The sequence below is a fragment of the Mixophyes fleayi genome, chromosome 6 (assembly GCF_038048845.1).
Source record: "Mixophyes fleayi isolate aMixFle1 chromosome 6, aMixFle1.hap1, whole genome shotgun sequence".
Lineage (NCBI taxonomy): Eukaryota > Metazoa > Chordata > Amphibia > Anura > Limnodynastidae > Mixophyes > Mixophyes fleayi.
The window spans coordinates 213,355,519-213,375,301 of record NC_134407.1 but is presented as its reverse complement, the minus strand read 5'-3'; the positions used below and the strand labels follow the sequence as shown (position 1 = coordinate 213,375,301).

The following is a 19,783-nucleotide window of genomic DNA, read 5'->3' as shown; positions in this document are numbered from 1 at the left end:
TCAGAATACGCACATATCTGACACAAGACACTGAATAAACATTAGTTCATGCACTCATCATCTCCCGCATCGACTATTGCAATTCCCTCCTTACTGGTCTTTAACCCCTACAGTCTATTTTGCACGCAGCAGCTAGATTGATTTTCCTTACAAACCGTTATTCCTCTGCTGAGCCACTCTGTCAGTCTCTACATTGACTGCCTGTATTTCAACGAATCCAATATAAAATTCTTCTACTAACATACAAGGACATCAACAAAATTGCACCGACATACATTTCCTCACTTGTCTCGAAATATCTCCCTACTCGACACCTCCGTTCTGCACAAGATCTACGTCTCTCCTCCACTCATCACATCCTCCCATTCTCGGTTACAGGATTTTTTCCGGGCTGCACCTACTTTGTGGAATTCCCTCCCACGCACAGCAAGACTTTCCTCTAGTCTTCAAACCTTCAAGCATTCACTGAAAACCCACCTCTTCAGACAAGGTTATGATATTCCTCAACCATCATCTTAATTTCCCTAGATTACCCTATAACCATCCTCTACATTGCTAACGCAAAACAACAACCTTCTGACCAACATTGCAACACACACCCCCCACTCAGTACTTTTACCTTTGCAGTCTGGCTGGTCCATTGTGCAATATGATGTAGCACATGCCCTTGTGTTTCTAACTCCCATTGTTCTATAGACTGTAAGCATGCGAGCAGGGTTCTCTTACCTCTCTGTCTGTATGTATTACCCAGTATTGTCTTATTAATGTTTGTTCCCAATTGTAAAACGCTACAGAATTTGCTGGCGCTATATAAATAAATGTTGATGATGTTGTTGATGATATATATATATATATATATATATATATATATATATATTCTGTTTATATTCTTTATATTCTCTGTATGCTCTGATAGATAAAAGATGTATGAAACCATGACCAAAGGATGCTAACTGGCTTGTTGTTATTCATTGCCCTGCTGTAACTGTTTCAGGAAATAATTGTTTTTATGAATGGGTAGTAATGTTATTCATTAACTGGTAGAGATTAGCCACTCATCTTAATGAGGTGGTCTGTACTACATATTGACTACTTTTTATTTTATAGAAGAGATATGAAACAAAGTTGTTTATTGTTTTTCCTTTGTAAAATTACCAAGTTAGGTATAATCTAAATAGGGGTTTTGTAATCCACTAAAGTTGGATGACCCTTTCAATTAAAGTTTTAACCTAGGTCTTTTCTACAGTCCATCAATCCTGTGTAAAGAATTTATAAACACATTAATAACTTTAACACATGACATCAAGTGCATATAAATACAGGTTACAAAACACATACAAAGTATATATGACAGTGTGCCGTAACTAGCCATGTTAGTGCCCTGGGCGAGACAGGGAACCGGCGCCCCCCATATAAGTGGGAGTGTCAATCATCAAGTGGGCGTTGTCAACCTACTGTGAGGGCGTGGCTAGCGCTTTACAAGTTCTAGACTGCACTGAAACCACCTCCCTCCCCATTCTTCTCGGTCTGGCTTTGTAAGGATCTTTATGTAATAAGCCTCCATAGAATCAAAGTACTTTAAATGCAGCTATCACATGCTAGCTGTATAAAAAAATCGATTGGTTATTGAAATAAAACTCACTGAAACAAATTAAAACATAAATGTAACGGTACCATCTGTATCACACTGCCCCTTCATCACACTGTGCCCTCCATCACAGTTTCTCCTTTATCACATCGTGCCATGGAGCCATCTTTATCACATTGTGCCCCCTTATCACCATCACACGAAATTAATATATATATATATATATATATACACATATATACACACACACACACGCAATATAAAGAGCCTCCTAGTGTCCGCCATACAATACAGAGTGCATTCCTATGACCGCCATACTATACAAAGAGCATTCCTGTCACCGCCATACTATACAGAGAGCATTCCTGTCACCGCCATACTATACAGAGAGCATTCCTGTGACCGCCATACTATACAGAGAGCATTCCTTTGACCGCCATACAATACAGAGAGCATTCCTGTGACCCCCATACTATACAGAGAGCATTCCTGTGACCTCCATACTATACAGAGAGCATTCCTGTGACCACCATACTATACAGAGAGCATTCCTGTGACCGCCATACTATACAGAGAGCATTCCTTTGACCGCCATACAATACAGAGAGCATTCCTGTGACCCCCATACTATACAGAGAGCATTCCTGTGACCGCCATACTATACAGAGAGCATTCCTGTCACCGCCATACTATACAGAGAGCATTCCTGTGACCGCCATACTATACAGAGAGCATTCCTGTGACCGCCATATTATACAGAGAGCATTCCTGTGACCGCCATACTATACAGAGAGCATTCCTGTGACCGCCATACAATACAGAGAGCATTCCTGTGACCGCCATACAATACAGAGAGCATTCCTGTGACCGCCAAACTATACAGAGAGCATTCCTGTGACCGCCAAACTATACAGAGAGCATTCCTGTGACCGCCAAACTATACAGAGAGCATTCCTGTGACCGCCATACTATACAGAGAGCATTCCTGTCACCGCCATACTATACAGAGAGCATTCCTATGACCTTCATACTATACAGAGAGCCTCCATACTATACAGAGAGCATTCCTGTGACCGCCATACAATACAGAGAGCATTCCTGTGACCGCCATACAATACAGAGAGCATTCCTGTGACCGCCAACTATACAGAGAGCATTCCTGTGACCGCCAAACTATACAGAGAGCATTCCTGTGACCCGCCAAACTATACAGAGAGCATTCCTGTGACCGCCATACTATACAGAGAGCATTCTGTCACCGCCATACTATACAGAGAGCCTCCATACTATACAGAGAGCATTCCTGTGACCGCCATACAATACAGAGAGCATTCCTGTGACCTCCATACTATACAGAGAGCATTCCTGTGACTGCCAAACAATACAGAGAGCATTCCTGTGACCGGCCAAACAATACAGAGAGCATTCCTGTGACCGCCATACAATACAGAGAGCATTCCTGTCACCGCCATACTATACAGAGAGCCTCCATACTATACAGAGAGCATTCCTGTGACCGCCATACAATACACAGAGCATTCCTGTGACCGCCATACTATACAGAGAGCATTACTGTGATCACCATACAATACAGAGAGCATTCCTATGATCACCATACAATACAGAGAGCATTCCTATGACCGCCACACAATACAGAGAGCATTTTTGTGACTGCAATACAGATAAATACCTCACCTGATATTAATAGACCCCACCATTAAATTAAAAAGCCCCATCAATAAATTAAATTGACCCACCAACACCCCACAAATAAAATAGTACCCATTAAATAATTAGCCCCCACTTAAACATCACCATTAAATTAATAGCCTACCTCCCACCCATGTACTAAGACACCAAACCTCCCTACCCTCATATCACACATTATATTAATACATCCCCCCCTTTCCTCACACATTATGGCAGCATACCCCTCCTTCCCTCATAAAGCATAGCAGCATCCCTCTTTCCGTAATTGCAGCTTACACCCCCCCCCTCCTTCCATAATTGCAGCTTACATCCCCCTCCCTCCTTCCATAATTGCAGCTTACATCCCCCTCCTCCTTCCATAATTGCAGCTTACATCCACCCTCCCTCCATAATTGCAGCTTACATCCCCCCCCTCCCTCCTTCCATAATTGCAGCTTACATCCCCCCCTCCCTCCTTCCATAATTGCAGCTTACATCCCCCCCTCCCTCCTTCCATAATTGCAGCTTACATCCCCCCCCTCCCTCCCTTCCATAATTGCAGCTTACATCCCCCCCTCCACCCATAATTGCAGCTTACATCCCCCCTCCCCCCTTCCATAATTGCAGCTTACATCCCCCCTCCCCCCTTCCATAATTGCAGCTTACATCCCCCCTCCCCCCTTCCATAACTGCAGCTTACATCCCCCTCCCCCCTTCCATAACTGCAGCTTACATCCCTCCTCCCCCTTCCATAACTGCAGCTTACATCCTCCTCCCCCTTCCATAACTGCAGCTTACATCCCCCCTCCCTCCATAATTGCAGCTTACATCCCCCCTCCCTCCATAATTGCAGCTTACATCCCCCCTCCCTCCATAATTGCAGCTTACATCCCCCCCCTCCATCCATAATTGCAGCTTACATCCCCCCTCCCTCCTTCCATAATTGCAGCTTACATCCCCCCCTCCATCCATAATTGCAGCTTACATCCCCCCTCCCTCCTTTCATAATTGCAGCTTACATCCCCCCTCCCTCTTTTCATAATGCAGCTTACATCCCCCCTCCCTCCTTCATAATTGCAGCTTACATCCCCCTCCCTCCTTCCATAATTGCAGCTTACATCCCCCCTCCCTCCATCCATAATTGCAGCTTACATCCCCCCTCCATCCATCATTGCAGCTTACATCCCCCCCTCCCGCCTTCCATAATTGCAGCTTACATCCCCCCCTCCCTCCTTCCATAAATGCAGCTTACATCCCCCCCTCCCTCCTTCCATAATTGCAGCTTACATCCCCCCCTCCCTCCATAAGTGCAGCTTACATCCCCCCTCCCATAATTGCAGCTTACATCCCCCCTCCCTCCTTCCATAATTGCAGCTTACATCCCCCCTCCCTACATCCATAATTGCAGCTTACAATCCCCCCTCCCTCCTTCCATAATTGCAGCTTACATCCCCCTCCCTCCTTAATTGCAGCTTACATCCCCCCCTCCCTCCATAATTGCAGCTTACATCCCCCCCTCCCTCCATAATTGCAGCTTACATCCCCCCTCCCTCCATAATTGCAGTTTTACATCCCCCTCCTCCTTCCATAATTGCAACTTACATCCCCCCTCCCTCCTTAATTGCAGCTTACATCCCCCCTCCCTCCTTCCATAATTGCAGCTTACATCCCCCCTCCCTCCTTCCATAATTGCAGCTTACATCCCCCCTCCCTCCTTCCATAATTGCAGCTTACATCCCCCCTCCCTCCTTCCATAATTGCAGCTTACATCCCCCCTCCCTCCTTCCATAATTGCAGCTTACATCCCCCCCTCCCTCCTTCCATAATTGCAGCTTACATCCCCCCCTCCCTCCTTCCATAATTGCAGCTTACATCCCCCCCTCCACCCATCCATAATTGCAGCTTACATCCCCCCTCCCCCCTTCCATAATTGCAGCTTACATCCCCCCTCCCCCCTTCCATTACTGCAGCTTACATCCCCCCTCCCCCTTCCATAACTGCAGCTTACATCCCCTCCCTCCATAATTGCAGCTTACATCCCCCCTCCCTCCATAATTGCAGCTTACATCCCCCCTCCCTCCATAATTGCAGCTTACATCCCCCCCCCCTCCATCCATAATTGCAGCTTACATCCCCCTCCCTCCTTCCATAATTGCAGCTTACATCCCCCCCTCCATCCATCCATAATTGCAGCTTACATCCCCCCTCCCTACTTTCATAATTGCAGCTTACATCCCCCCTCCCTCTTTTCATAATTGCAGCTTACATCCCCCCTCCCTCCTTTCATAATTGCAGCTTACATCCCCCCCTCCCCCCTTCCATAATTGCAGCTTACATCCCCCCCTCCCCCCTTCCATAACTGCAGCTTACATCCCCCCTCCCCCCTTCCATAACTGCAGCTTACATCCCTCCTCCCCCTTCCATAACTGCAGCTTACATCCCTCCTCCCCCTTCCATAACTGCAGCTTACATCCCCCCTTCCCTCCATAATTGCAGCTTACATCCCCCTCCCTCCATAATTGCAGCTTACATCCCCCCTCCCTCCATAATTGCAGCTTACATCCCCCCCCTCCATCCATAATTGCAGCTTACATCCCCCCCTCCCTCCTTCCATAATTGCAGCTTACATCCCCCCCCTCCATCCATAATTGCAGCTTACATCCCCCTCCCTCCTTTCATAATTGCAGCTTACATCCCCCCTCCCTCTTTTCATAATTGCAGCTTACATCCCCCCTCCCTTTCATAATTGCAGCTTACATCCCCCCTCCCTCCTTCCATAATTGCAGCTTACATCCCCCCTCCCTCCTTCCATAATTGCAGCTTACATCCCCCCCTCCATCCATCATTGCAGCTTACATCCCCCCTCCCTCCTTCCATAATTGCAGCTTACATCCCCCCCTCCCTCCTTCCATAAATGCAGCTTACATCCCCCCTCCCTCCCTTCCATAATTGCAGCTTACATCCCCCCCTCCCTCCATAAGTGCAGCTTACATCCCCCCTCCCATAATTGCAGCTTACATCCCCCCTCCCTCCATAATTGCAGCTTACATCCCCCCTCCCCTACATCCATAATTGCAGCTTACATCCCCCCTCCCTCCTTCCATAATTGCAGCTTACATCCCCCCTCCCTCCTTCCATAATTGCAGCTTACATCCCCCCCCTCCCTCCATAATTGCAGCTTACATCCCCCCTCCCTCCATAATTGCAGCTTACATCCCCCCTCCCTCCATAATTGCAGTTTACATCCCCCCTCCCTCCTTCCATAATTGCAACTTACATCCCCCTCCCTCCTTAATTGCAGCTTACATCCCCCTCCCTCCTTCCATAATTGCAGCTTACATCCCCCCTCCCTCCTTCCATAATTGCAGCTTACATCCCCCCTCCTCCTTCCATATTGCAGCTTACATCCCCCCTCCTCCTTCCATAATTGCAGCTTACATCCCCCCTCCCTCCTTCCATAATTGCAGCTTACATCCCCCCTCCCTCCTTCCATAATTGCAGCTTACCATCCCCCCCTCCCTCCTTCCATAATTGCAGCTTACATCCCCCCCTCCCTCCTTCCATAATTGCAGCTTACATCCCCCCCTCCACCCATCCATAATTGCAGCTTACATCCCCCCTCCCCCCCTTCCATAATTGCAGCTTACATCCCCCCCTCCCCCCTTCCATTACTGCAGCTTACATCCCCCCTCCCCTTCCATAACTGCAGCTTACATCCCCCCTCCCTCCATAATTGCAGCTTACATCCCCCCTCCCTCCATAATTGCAGCTTACATCCCCCCTCCCTCCATAATTGCAGCTTACATCCCCCCCTCCATCCATAATTGCAGCTTACATCCCCCCTCCCTCCTTCCATAATTGCAGCTTACATCCCCCCCTCCATCCCATAATTGCAGCTTACATCCCCCCTCCCTCCTTTCATAATTGCAGCTTACATCCCCCCTCCCTCTTTCATAATTGCAGCTTACATCCCCCCTCCCTCTTTCATAATTGCAGCTTACATCCCCCCTCCCTCCTTCCATAATTGCAGCTTACATCCCCCTCCCTCCTTCCATAATTGCAGCTTACATCCCCCCTCCATCCATCATTGCAGCTTACATCCCCCCTCCCTCCTTCCATAATTGCAGCTTACATCCCCCCTCCCTCCTTCCATAAATGCAGCTTACATCCCCCCCCTCCCTCCTTCCATAATTGCAGCTTACATCCCCCCCTCCCTCCATAAGTGCAGCTTACATCCCCCCCTCCCTCCTTCCATAATTGCAGCTTACATCCCCCCCTCCCTCCTTCCATAATTACAGCTTACACCCCCCTCCCTCCTTCCATAATTGCAGCTTACATCCCCCCTCCCTCCTTCCATAATTGCAGCTTACATCCCCCCTCCCTCCTTCCTAATTGCAGCTTACATCCCCCCTCCCTCCTTCCATAATTGCAGCTTACATCCCCCCCTCCCTCCTTCCATAATTGCAGCTTACATCCCCCCCCTCCACCCATCCATAATTGCAGCTTACATCCCCCCTCCCCCCTTCCATAATTGCAGCTTACATCCCCCTCCCCCCTTCCATTACTGCAGCTTACATCCCCCCTCCCCCCTTCCATAACTGCAGCTTACATCCCCCCTCCCCCCTTCCATAACTGCAGCTTACATCCCCCCTCCCTCCATAATTGCAGCTTACATCCCCCCTCCCTCCATAATTGCAGCTTACATCCCCCCTCCCTCCATAATTGCAGCTTACATCCCCCCTCCCTCCTTCCATAATTGCAGCTTACATCCCCCCTCCCTCCATAATTGCAGCTTACATCCCCCCTCCTTCCATAATTGCAGCTTACATCCCCCCTCCCTCCATAATTGCAGTTTACATCCCCCCTCCCTCCTTCCATAATTGCAGCTTACATCCCCCCACCCTCCTTCCATAATTGCAGCTTACATCCCCCCTTCCTCCATAATTGCAGCTTACATCCCCCCTCCCTCCATAATTGCAGTTTACATCCCCCCTCCCTCCATAATTGCAGCTTACATCCCCCCACCCTCCTTCCATAATTGCAGCTTACATCCCCCCTCCCTCCTTCCATAATTGCAGCTTACATCCCCCCTCCCTCCTTCCATAATTGCAGCTTACATCCCCCCCTCCCTCCTTCCATAATTACAGCTTACATCCCCCCTCCTTCCATAATTGCAGCTTACATCCCCCCTCCCTCCATAATTGCAGCTTACATCCCCTCCTCCTTCCATAATTGCAGCTTACATCCCCCCTCCCTCCTTCCATAATTGCAGCTTACATCCCCCCCTCCCTCCATAATTGCAGCTTACATCCCCTCCTCCTTCCATAATTGCAGCTTACATCCCCCCTCCCTCCTTCCATAATTGCAGCTTACATCCCCCCTCCCTCCTTCCATAATTGCAGCTTACATCCCCCCTCCCTCCCTCCTTCCATAAATGCAGCTTACACCCCCCCTCCCTCCATAAATGCAGCTCACATCCCCCTTCCCCTGTCTTGAAGATTACCTTCTTTATTCCTGTCCAGCCGTGCTGTCTGACTCCTCTCTGCTGCCTAGCAACGTCATGACATCAGACGCTGAGGCAGAGGGCAGAGTTCAGAAGTGGGTGGAGCCGGGTGCCGGCCGCCATTTTGGAAGAGCCGGGCGGCCGGCTGTCTGAATCTGAGGTCTGTTTAATTTATTTTTTTTTCACTCCAAACACAGAGGCCGGTGTAGGCGGCCACTGCGCCCCCTTGGGACTGCGCCCTAGGCCCTCGTTACGGCTCTGTATGACACTATAGTATATAACAGGTACAATGCTCGCAATATACTCAGTACAGATGGAGAGGAGTAACAAGCAGCTCCTGACATTTCTGTTACAACCAATAAGTAGCCGGGTAAATGGTTATCTCGCTTAAATTCCTTCCATTCTAAATTCAGTGCCCTGATCCAATATGGCCGCCGAGTGATCACACTAGTTGCTATAGTAACGCGCACGCTCAGTCAGTGGATGATTCGGGAACGCAGTGTAATTGTAATTGATGTCAGTATATAAAAAGCCTTTACTATTTACTTCACTGTACGTGGATACTAAATCTCAGTGTTCTCTGTACAGGACAAACTGGAAGTTCAGTTCCAGGCAGGAAGCAGAGGAAAAACATATTTAAGTATTGATATATAGCAACTTCTGTCCCATTTATGAGCACTGCAGCCACTTTCTTGTGTCCCCGGCTACAGAGGAAATACTGTACTTACAAAGGTTGTCTTGTAAATACATTTGTAACAATTTAATGACAACTGTTAATAAGATTTTCAATATCTGCAATTGTCAATGCAGTCTAGTGGCGGCCATTTTGTCATGGTCTCCTAGACATAGCATTGGCGATACAACATATAACGAATGACGCTGCGGAGGGGGCGTGGTCACACTAATTACAGCAGCCATTTTAGAACCTGGCAAACAACTTTCCAGCCTTATTTCCACCAACTACATCCGGGCTATGGCTAGAGACGGGAGGTGCAGGTAATAGCTGTCTCTGATACTGTCATGTTATTATTACTATTTAATTATTATTATACAGAATAGGGTGTCTGTACAGGGAGATAGGAAGAGGAATAAGACCTCAACAAGCACATTCACGGTTTATTATATTGTAGATTATTATTATTTAGAGGAGATTGGATTCTCTGTATAGTGAGATATTAAAGGGCATAAGACAGCTCTCATCACACATGATATAGGTTACCATTTTTATTATTATGAGTGTTAGAGGAATGGGGTCTATACAGTGAGATTGGAAGAGGAACAAGACGCACTGGGCCTGATTTATTTAGGCATTCAAAATGACTATATTGTGCGTTTTTTGTTTTCTTTTAAGACGCACATCTGTATTCAGCAGGGAGCCGATGTAAAGATATGTCTGTTAATGAATACGGGTCTAGGTCCTATCGGCTCTTGCATCCAATACATATGTGGAATATAACATCACCAAAAAACGCACACAGAAAACAAAATAGGTTAATGCCATCTGTTAATAATATAGACATAAATGACAAAATATTGAAATATAAAAAAGCCCCCCCATAAAATACATTTGTTTGGTATGTCTACTGTACATGAAATGCAACTTTACAGTTGCTCCTGATTGCAAACACATGTTCTAGCATGTATACATGGCCGTCATCACTAGCAATCAGCACTTACACCTGCCCTGTAGCTGGTGCCAGTGATACGACAAAACCTGTACCTGAGAGATGCCCAGAGCTTAAATCGGGCGCGGCCGTGTGCTGGAGCTTGGCGCACTCTCTGTACATTGACTACGTGCATGCACCCATCCCTGAATTCTAGGCTGTAGTAAGGATCCTTTGCAATAGAAGATGAATTGGACGTTGTTTCATTCTCTGAGATGCTTTGGTTCTTGTTCTAATTTTATGCAAAATACAGCACATATCAGCATTCCCGCTCCTTAATGAATCAGGACCACCCAGTTCATAATATGGTGATATTTTATTATTATATAGAAGTATGGACCTGGGGGTTTATCATAACGTAAGGAACTAGTTGTTCAATAGGACAATCCCTGACCCCATCATGTGTTGTTAATTACTTTGATTTCAATCCTTATCTCTATTCTGTAAGTGTAATACACTGCCAAATTCTCTGGGTTAGAAGGTCCACTATTTATATGAAGGATATTATTATAGGGCTTTCAATGGGTAGCATTTTATAATAAAAAGGCTTTTGGTGGGGGAAGGGGCACTCAAAAATAAAAAGTATAATTTTACATGATTCGTAATACAATTATTTTCATGCCATTGAGGTATCTCCAGAAGTACAGCCAGTGGGCACTTTATTAGCTACACCTGCTCATTAATGCAAATATCTAAGCAGCCAATCATGTGGCAGCAACTCAGTGCATGAAAGCATGCAGACATGGTTAAGAGGTTCAGTTGTTGTTCAGACCAAACTGCAGAATAGGTGAAGAATGTGATCTAAGTGACTTTGATCGTGGAATGACTTTTGGTGCCAGATGGGGTGGTTTCAGTATCTCTGAAACTGTTGATGTCTGGGAATTTTACGCTCTACAGTCTCTATAGTTTACCGAACAAAAACATCCTGTGAGTGGGAATAGTGTGGGCGAAAAAAACCTTGCTAATGAAAGAGGTCAGACGAGACTGGCTGCTGGTTAAAGCTGACCTGATATAGGCCTTTTAACCTTTCAAAGTGCAAATGTTTCATCAGCTTTCCATAGCTCTGTAATAGTACTTCTAGACTATGTAAGTTTGGTATATTCAGTTTCTATTTTTCATATGTCTGTTTATGTCTGTTGCCAAGAGACATCACCCACCCCCCCCCCCCGTAGAAGGTGCTCTTATAGGTATTTCATTCTATACTAAAGTAAGTTGTCTAAACAATCAGAGCCTGGCCAAGTTCATTTGTTTTGTGTCCAAGACATGACGTAGTGCCCCAGCTGCAGGTAAATGTCGAATTGTGTGTTTTTGAGGGTTCGTTTTTCTTTTAGTAGTTGAACATGTCAGCCCCACCCCTACATTGAAAATATCCTTATCTGCTAATATTCCCTTGCAATTCTAATCCAGAATTATTGATTTTCATCTTCAGTCCGCTATGGCAGCCATTAAAATAGGTTGAATCCCTTTCCAATTTAGATGGAGATAGGTTAGAAAACGCCCACAGATGGGTATATAAGGCAGCTCTTCCTCTACGTCTTTTCCTGTTTCTTGTAATAGGTAGGTCAGGTAGTATTTTATTGTGTCCTGTAGTGCAGAGGGTTACTTTCTCATGGGTCCTGTAGTGCAGAGGGTTACTTTCTCATGGGTCCTGTAGTGCAGAGGGTTACTTTCTCATGGGTCCTGTAGTGCAGAGGGTTACTTTCTCATGGGTCCTGTAGTGCAGAGGGTTACTTTCTCATGGGTCCTGTAGTGCAGAGGGTTACTTTCTCATGTGTCCTGTAGTGCAGAGGGTTACTTTCTCATGGGTCCTGTAGTGCAGAGGGTTACTTTCTCATGGGTCCTGTAGTGCAGAGGGTTACTTTCTCATGGGTCCTGTAGTGCAGAGGGTTACTTTCTCATGGGTCCTGTAGTGCAGAGGGTTACTTTCTCATGGGTCCTGTAGTGCAGAGGGTTACTTTCTCATGGGTCCTGTAGTGCAGAGGGTTACTTTCTCATGTGTCCTGTAGTGCAGAGGGTTACTTTCTCATGGGTCCTGTAGTGCAGAGGGTTACTTTCTCATGGGTCCTGTAGTGCAGAGGGTTACTTTCTCATGGGTCCTGTAGTGCAGAGGGTTACTTTCTCATGGGTCCTGTAGTGCAGAGGGTTACTTTCTCATGTGTCCTGTAGTGCAGAGGGTTACTTTCTCATGTGTCCTGTAGTGCAGAGGGTTACTTTCTCATGGGTCCTGTAGTGCAGAGGGTTACTTTCTCATGGGTCCTGTAGTGCAGAGGGTTACTTTCTCATGGGTCCTGTAGTGCAGAGGGTTACTTTCTCATGGGTCCTGGTGACATACCATCCAATGGTGTAAGCCGAGGACTGAGCTGGCTCCCCAGGGAACATCAGTCTGCTACCTCCAGAAGCAGATCTAGGGGTCGATTCAATTCGGCCACGTTGGTGTAGGAATAACACTGTGCTAATTGTATTACAGTTAACCTAAATTTTTGCTTGAGGGCTGCGCTCAAAACTCAGCGTTAAAATTACCGTACTAATGGTAATAGTGCGCAGGCCGCATTATTCCTAGAATAACGCAGCCAAATTGAATTTGCCCCCTGGTGTACTGTATTTGAATTTGGTGCCGATATTTGGTTCTTGGCGGACTGCACATGCATGTGCCACCTCACAGGGCGCCATGTTGAAGACCAGGCTAAAGGAGGGCTCGTAACTGCTCTAAGGCATTCCCTGCCTTTTCGAAAATGTTTTACCACAGTTGTATGCTGTTGCAGCAGCCGGAGCTGGCAGCGGAATGGAGCCTTAGTCAAAACCCAAACAGCTGAAGGGCACCTGTACTAGTTAGGCCCCCGAGTTAGGGGACCTTGATTCTTTATGCATATTCACTTTAGTTAGTAATGCCATGTCTCTTCATTACTCTTGTAGAGGCTGCGAAAGGGACACAAGCATAGAGTTTGTGGAGTCTGATATAAGCCTTTAACAGTTGTGTCAGATGATGTCTTTTGTACAACATGCAGTTGGGAAAATTCAGCCCCTAGAGCAGTATAAAGAGCTTGTAGCCTGAATGAGAGAATGTTTGTGAATAAGGAAGATCTGTGTACTGTACAAACAATACAAGGGATTCTATCCATTGAAATTTTTACCATGGAATAGTTTGAGTCAAAGAAGAAACAAATATCATTTTCTAATCTGGGCAGCAATTCAGGATGACCTCAAATTGTAATGTGTTTTGTGGATATACAGGTTGGATTCGGTTTTTTATTTATGGTAATCGATGCCTTCTAGTTGGCCTCAAAGAGTGTGATCTGCATCACTGCCTAGGGATAAAGGACCTAAGTAAGTAAAGAAGCGCTGCTAGCGTGTGATCTGTATCACTGCCTAGGGATAAAGGACCTAAGTAAGTAAAGAAGCGCTGCTAGAGTGTGATCTGTATCACTGCCTAGGGATAAAGGACCTAAGTAAGTAAAGAAGCGCTGCTAGAGTGTGATCTGCATCACTGCCTAGGGATAAAGGACCTAAGTAAGTAAAGAAGCGCTGCTAGAGTGTGATCTGCATCACTGCCTAGGGATAAAGGACCTAAGTAAGTAAAGAAGCGCTGCTAGCGTGTGATCTGTATCACTGCCTAGGGATAAAGGACCTAAGTAAGTAAAGAAGCGCTGCTAGCGTGTGATCTGTATCGCTGCCTAGGGATAAAGGACCTAAGTAAGTAAAGAAGCGCTGCTAGAGTGTGATCTGCATCACTGCCTAGGGATAAAGGACCTAAGTAAGTAAAGAAGCGCTGCTAGAGTGTGATCTGTATCACTGCCTAGGGATAAAGGACCTAAGTAAGTAAAGAAGCGCTGCTAGCGTGTGAATGGTGAAAACTTCCATTTCTAAATCTGTGTTAATATATAAATCTTGATCAAATAACCAACTTGAGATATATCTACTAAGCGGTGGGAATCCCGAGCATCGGGATACAGACAACCACTATTTCTGAAGACTGCTATACGACGCGTGGTAATTCCGAAGATACGTGCCAGCACTAGATTGTAACGTCGCCGAACACATTTAAAGAGGTCAGTTAATTATACCGTTAGGGTTCCGATACTCACCTGACGTCACAATCCAGCGTCGGCACGCAGCACCTTCAGAATTTCCACACGAGGTATAGCAGAGTCTTTGGAAACCCACGCCGTCGCTGTCAAGGTAAGTGTATATTTCCATCATGGGCTTATTTAACAAATCGGGTTTTTTTGTAGGAATACTGGTTGTCGGTACCCCACCCCTAATAAGGCTGGACATGCAAATGCCACTGTGTCTGGGGATGTGGTTTATCCCCCCCCCCCTCCCTTCACTTCTTTTATTTTTGTTCCTTTTCTGTCTTTTGCCCAGTCATAAGAATTTAGTGAAGACATTAGTAGACTTCCGCACATCGGGCTTAGAAAGACTTAAAGGGAGCATCTAACTAACGCTTAGGTTGGTTTTGGAAAAAGAACCGATTTAATCACTGCATTTCCGCCCAGAATGGAGAAATCTAAATCTTTCCAGCTGTCGTGATTTTATTCTATGTTGTGGAGTGCTGGTGTATAATTATATTTATATAAAGCTGAAAAGTGATGATGGCACACGGAGTCCCAGATATTTCAGCTTCTGCTTAAACTGCTATGAAACTTGCGCTTGATCTGCTCTGATTTTAGCTCTTTCAAGTGGGACGACTTCTGATTTAATTTATATTATATATTATATTTTATATCCTGAAAATGATCCAGATTTATCAGTTAGATTTAGGATTGTTTGAACAGCCCTTTCCGGATTTGAAATTAAAGAAGCATATCCTCTGCGAACAAGGTCACTTTATATTCTAAACTGCCAACATCTTTGCCTGTATATTCCTGGTTTTCATTCAAAGACTCGAAGGCCAGAATATAAAGTAATGAGTATAACAGGCAGCCTTGAATCATTCCCCTGTGTATAATAAATGGATCAGGGATGTAATGTTATTTCAGTTATGTGATGTCACATAAAACATCTGTAGAATTGTGAGAATTGAACCTGAGTAGGGTCTTAAATATACGATCCCATGTTACTAAATCAATGGCTTTTTCCAGAGTCTAACAAAAGAATTACATTAAGGGTCCCGGATCTCCCCTGAGGAATAGAGGGATTGTAGTACCATTAGGACTTTTCTCATGTTTGTAACGGGACTCGTGGCCCAAATGAAACCAGTTTGCTCTGTGTGAATTAGTGGTGGTAGAATTAACTTTATTCTATTTGCCAAGAGTTTGGGGAGTATTTTATAGTCTATATAACAGCGATATTGGCCTTTAAGAAGTCAGAATTTGTAGATATCTGTCCGGATTTGTTAATAGCCATCATCCTTTATGGTGTTAAGGACCTTCTCTAGTGGCTCCACAATTTGGTGAAGTGATTCAGGACATGTTTGTCCAGCGAGTGTGAACGTTGGGAGGTATCTTCTGTTCACAGCTGCTCTGTATAACACCAGGTGCTGCTGTGCTAGGAGGGGTATGGAGGTGTTTAATGGGCAGCCTAGTGCTTTACAGCGCAAGGCAGCCCACTGAGAACATGGCCTCAAATACACAGCTCCTACAAACCCTGTCTGCCTCTGAAGGCTGCCAAGCCACGCCCCCCACATACCTGCTGTTAACTGTCTTCATATATAAACATGGGAAGTGTACTTAGAAATGAAAGAAGAGTTGAATATTTTTGAAATGGTCTTTGTAGAGATTCTTTTAAGAATAAATAAGATCAGAAATGACATTGCTGGTAATTTCACACTAGAAATCATCTACCTGATGACTGGAGCAGTGAGGGATTCAGGGAGTGTCACAGTGATGCACTATTATATATATTAATAATCAGGGACTTGACGAAAGGGGAGGAGTTCGGGCAAGGTCACAGATCTATTCAATTAATTACCACAGGGACTGTAAGCACCAGTATAGGAAGTCCAGCCCTGTTTGCACATAGCGATAAGTCTGTGTTTCATTGCATTAGGAAAGAAGACATCTGAGCGCGACACACCCAACAGCTGTCCCCATGAGTCAGGAGGATTGAGCAGGACCCAGAGCCCCATCACGGAGCCTCCACCTCACTCACTGATACATGAGAGAAACAATGACCAGAGGATTCTAGAACTCACCAACAAGATCATTCAGCTGCTGACTGGAGAGGTGACTGCTGGGAATGGGACATTATACAGTAACACCAGGGGATGTGTCTGGGTGATGACTGTATCATTGTGTGTGTCAGGTTCCTATAAGGTGTCAGGATGTCACTGTCTATTTCTCCGTGCAGGATTCAGCGTATATAGAAGGACACAAAGGCCTGAACAAATACATGATGACGAAGAATCACCAGCCTCTCACATTATTGGGTAAGGCAAATTTTAATCAGTCATATCTGTGTGTGTGTAATAGGCTTTGATACTAATGCCCTACGAGTATAAGCAGCCTGTTTGGGGAAGCCCTTGGGATTTTCCTGGGCTCTGAGACCCTGCCTCCAACACCATTAATTTGCATGAAGAAAAAGGTAGCCAATATGCTGTTTCTGTAATGGTGAAATGCATCTAGTTTTTGTGTAAGATTGGAGCAGCGGCGGTGGAAGGAGAACTTGCTAAATTACCAAATGCTGCTGATGGAAACTGATTGGCAATTTAAAGTTTGGGCTTTTTTCGGTTTTAGTAAAGCCCTCTATTTTTTTTTTCCCAATTTGGGATCCCCGTTTATGGTTTTCGTTCTAACACAGAGGCAGACAGCGGAATTGATAATAATGCAGAAGATGTAGTGAGGATAAAATAACATTCTGTAAATTTAACCAGCATACATTTTTCCCAACAGATGTACGTAAAGATCCAACTGTTCATATTAAGGAGGAATCAGTCTTGTGTGAGGAAGGAAATCTCCCAGAAACTGACATTTATACACCCACAGATCACACACAATATACATCTACTTATGTTAAGGAGGAATCGGTCTCATGTGATGATGGACCCCTCCCACACACTGACAATTATATACTTACAGATCAGACACAATATATGTTTACTCATATTAAGGATGAATCTGTCTCGTATGAAAAAAGAAACCTCACAGACACTGACATTTATGCACCTACAAATCGTACACAGTGTAAGTCTACTGATATTCGGAAGGAATTGGTGTCAGGTGAGGGAGAAAATCTCCCAGACAATTATACCCCTACAGATCATGCACAATATTTATCTACTTATATTAAGGAGGAATCAGTCTCACATAAAGGCCGTCTTCCATACACTGTCATTTATACACCCCCAGATCATTTGCAATTTACATCTACTATGATTAAGGAGGAATCTGTCTCATCTGAAGAAGAAAATCTCTCGGACACTATATCTGTTTGTATTAAGGAGGAATCTGTCTCATCTGAAGAAGAAAATCTCTCGGACACTATATCTGTTCGAATTAAGGAGGAATCCGTCTCATCTGAAGAAGAAAATTTCCCAGAAACTGACATTTGTGCCCCCACAGATCATACACGGTATACATCTACTCATATTAAGGAGGAAACCGTCTCATTTGGAGAAGGACATTTCACACATAGTGCGATTCATGGACCTACAGATCATACACATGATACATCTAGTTATATTGAACTGGAATCAGGATTTTCTACCATTGGTGAGAAAAGTTTTAGTAAGGGGCACAAGATGGGGAATAAGAACAGTCACAGTGAAGACAAATCTTGGTTTTGCTCTGAATGTGCGAAAAGTTTTAGCTCTAAATCACTACTTATTATACATGAGAGAAGTCATACTGTAGAAAGACCATATTCATGTTCCGTCTGTGGGAAATGTTTTGTGAGTAACCCAAATCTTGTTAGACATCAGAAAAGTCATACAGGAGAGAGACCATTTTCTTGTTCAGAATGTGGAAAATGTTTTAGTCGTAAATCAGGTCTTAACTTGCATCAGAGAAGTCACACTGGAGAGAAACCATATTCTTGCTCTGAATGTGGTAAATGTTTTAACCAAAAAACACATCTTACTACACATCGCAGAAGTCATACAGGAGAAAAACCATATTTTTGCGATGCGTGTGGTAAATGCTTTAATAGTAATTCTAACTTTGTTAAACATCAGAGAAGTCACACAGGGGAGAAGCCGTACTCTTGCTCAGAATGTGAGAAATGTTTTAAACATAAATCAGCTCTTATTACGCACCAGAGAGTTCACACTGGAGAAAAACCATATTCTTGCTCTGAATGTGGGAAATGTTTTACAACAAGTTCGAGTCTTCTTGTCCATCAGAGAATTCACACAGGAGAGAAACCATATTCGTGCTCTGAGTGTGGGAAATGTTTTATTAGGAAATCAAACTGTGTTAAACATCAGAGAATTCACACAGTGAACCCATATTGTTGCTCTGAATGTGGGGAAGGATTTAGACATAAAACAAGTCTTTACATCCATGAAAGAAGTCACAGCAGAGAAACCGTATTCTTACTGTGAATATGAGAAATGCTTTAGAACTTAATCACACTCTTAGACATCAGAGAATTCACAAAGGAGATAACCCATATTTTTCTTTTGTGGGAAAAAGCTGTCTTTAAACATATAAAATATTTTAGATTTACTGTGTCACTTTTTTCAGTATGATTAAACCCAAGATTGAAGAAGCCTTAAAAAAATCGATAAACCATTTGCAAACGAATTTGTAAGTTCCTATACCCTGACAGCTTGTGAAGTTTAATTTTGCCTTAACAATTGCAGCGTAACTGGTTACAAGCTATTATTCTCTGTTGTCAGCTGTTTTCTGTCTTAAAAAGGCTGCCTACAATATTCTTCACTGTATGAAGGAAAGTTACTTCCCTCCCCAATCTAAAATGTCTTATTTTTTTACTAAGCTTTGTGAAAATCTATTTGTAAATGTCATATTTTAGTTTTAGTTGACCTTTAAGGCCAAAAGTTTAATCTAGCAAGGGTTGATGTGCTGAATAAACTGTAGCATAAAAAATAGGAGCACAGACACATGGTGCATAAAACTTAAATGTAGTTGGAAATTGATTCAATGAACGGCACTCACTGTAGTAAATGTACATTTGGTGCTTTGTCACTAGACACATGAAGGGTAAATCTACAGCCATTAATGGAATTGAGAGCTGTAGCCAAACGAGGTTGTTGACAGAGAGGGGATGAAGCTTTCTTCTTAAAGCTGGGTGTGATGAATAGGTGGGTACCAAGCACAAAGATGAAGTCTGTCTAGAAAGCCTCACCGGGACGCTGGACTTCTGCTTCTGCTCTTAAATGTCCTTGTGCGATGTATGTGTAATGCTTATATGTAAAATCTTTACCATAAAAGACACACTTTTCCA

The 19,783-nt window shown here is 44.5% G+C and overlaps 1 protein-coding gene and 1 long non-coding RNA gene across 6 annotated transcripts in view; one reads left to right on the top strand and one right to left on the bottom strand.

Moving 5' to 3' along the window:
• Nucleotides 1-8,907, bottom strand: part of LOC142160033 (uncharacterized) — a 24,054-nt gene extending 15,147 nt beyond the window's left edge. Inside the window, exon 1 of one of the 3 annotated variants that reach the window (XR_012693011.1) lies at nucleotides 8,781-8,907. This is a non-coding gene — a long non-coding RNA (uncharacterized LOC142160033). The remainder of the gene's footprint in view (nucleotides 1-8,780) is intronic. The other 2 variants (XR_012693010.1, XR_012693009.1) reach the window with 2 other exon arrangements.
• A 751-nt stretch (nucleotides 8,908-9,658) lies between these two features.
• LOC142159864 (uncharacterized) lies at nucleotides 9,659-19,783 on the top strand. 3 transcript variants are annotated; one of them, XM_075214696.1, is made up of 5 exons: nucleotides 9,659-9,776; nucleotides 13,718-13,768; nucleotides 16,430-16,605; nucleotides 16,730-16,808; nucleotides 17,272-19,783. In XM_075214696.1, exons 4-5 carry the CDS (start codon nucleotides 16,772-16,774, stop codon nucleotides 18,918-18,920), a joined length of 1,686 nt encoding a protein of 561 aa, XP_075070797.1. In that variant the 5' UTR covers nucleotides 9,659-9,776; nucleotides 13,718-13,768; nucleotides 16,430-16,605; nucleotides 16,730-16,771; the 3' UTR covers nucleotides 18,921-19,783. The 3 variants fall into 3 exon arrangements, with proteins under 3 accessions (XP_075070797.1, XP_075070794.1, XP_075070796.1); XM_075214693.1 differs by lacking the exon at nucleotides 13,718-13,768; XM_075214695.1 differs by lacking the exons at nucleotides 9,659-9,776; nucleotides 13,718-13,768 and having other exon boundaries at nucleotides 15,331-16,605.

Coding starts and splice junctions, on each gene's coding strand:
- LOC142159864 (XM_075214693.1), top strand. CDS start 16,772: ATGATGACGAAGAATCACCAGCCTCTCACATTATTGG. Junction 16,809..17,271: donor CCAGCCTCTCACATTATTGG/GTAAGGCAAATT, acceptor TTTTCCCAACAG/ATGTACGTAAAGATCCAACT.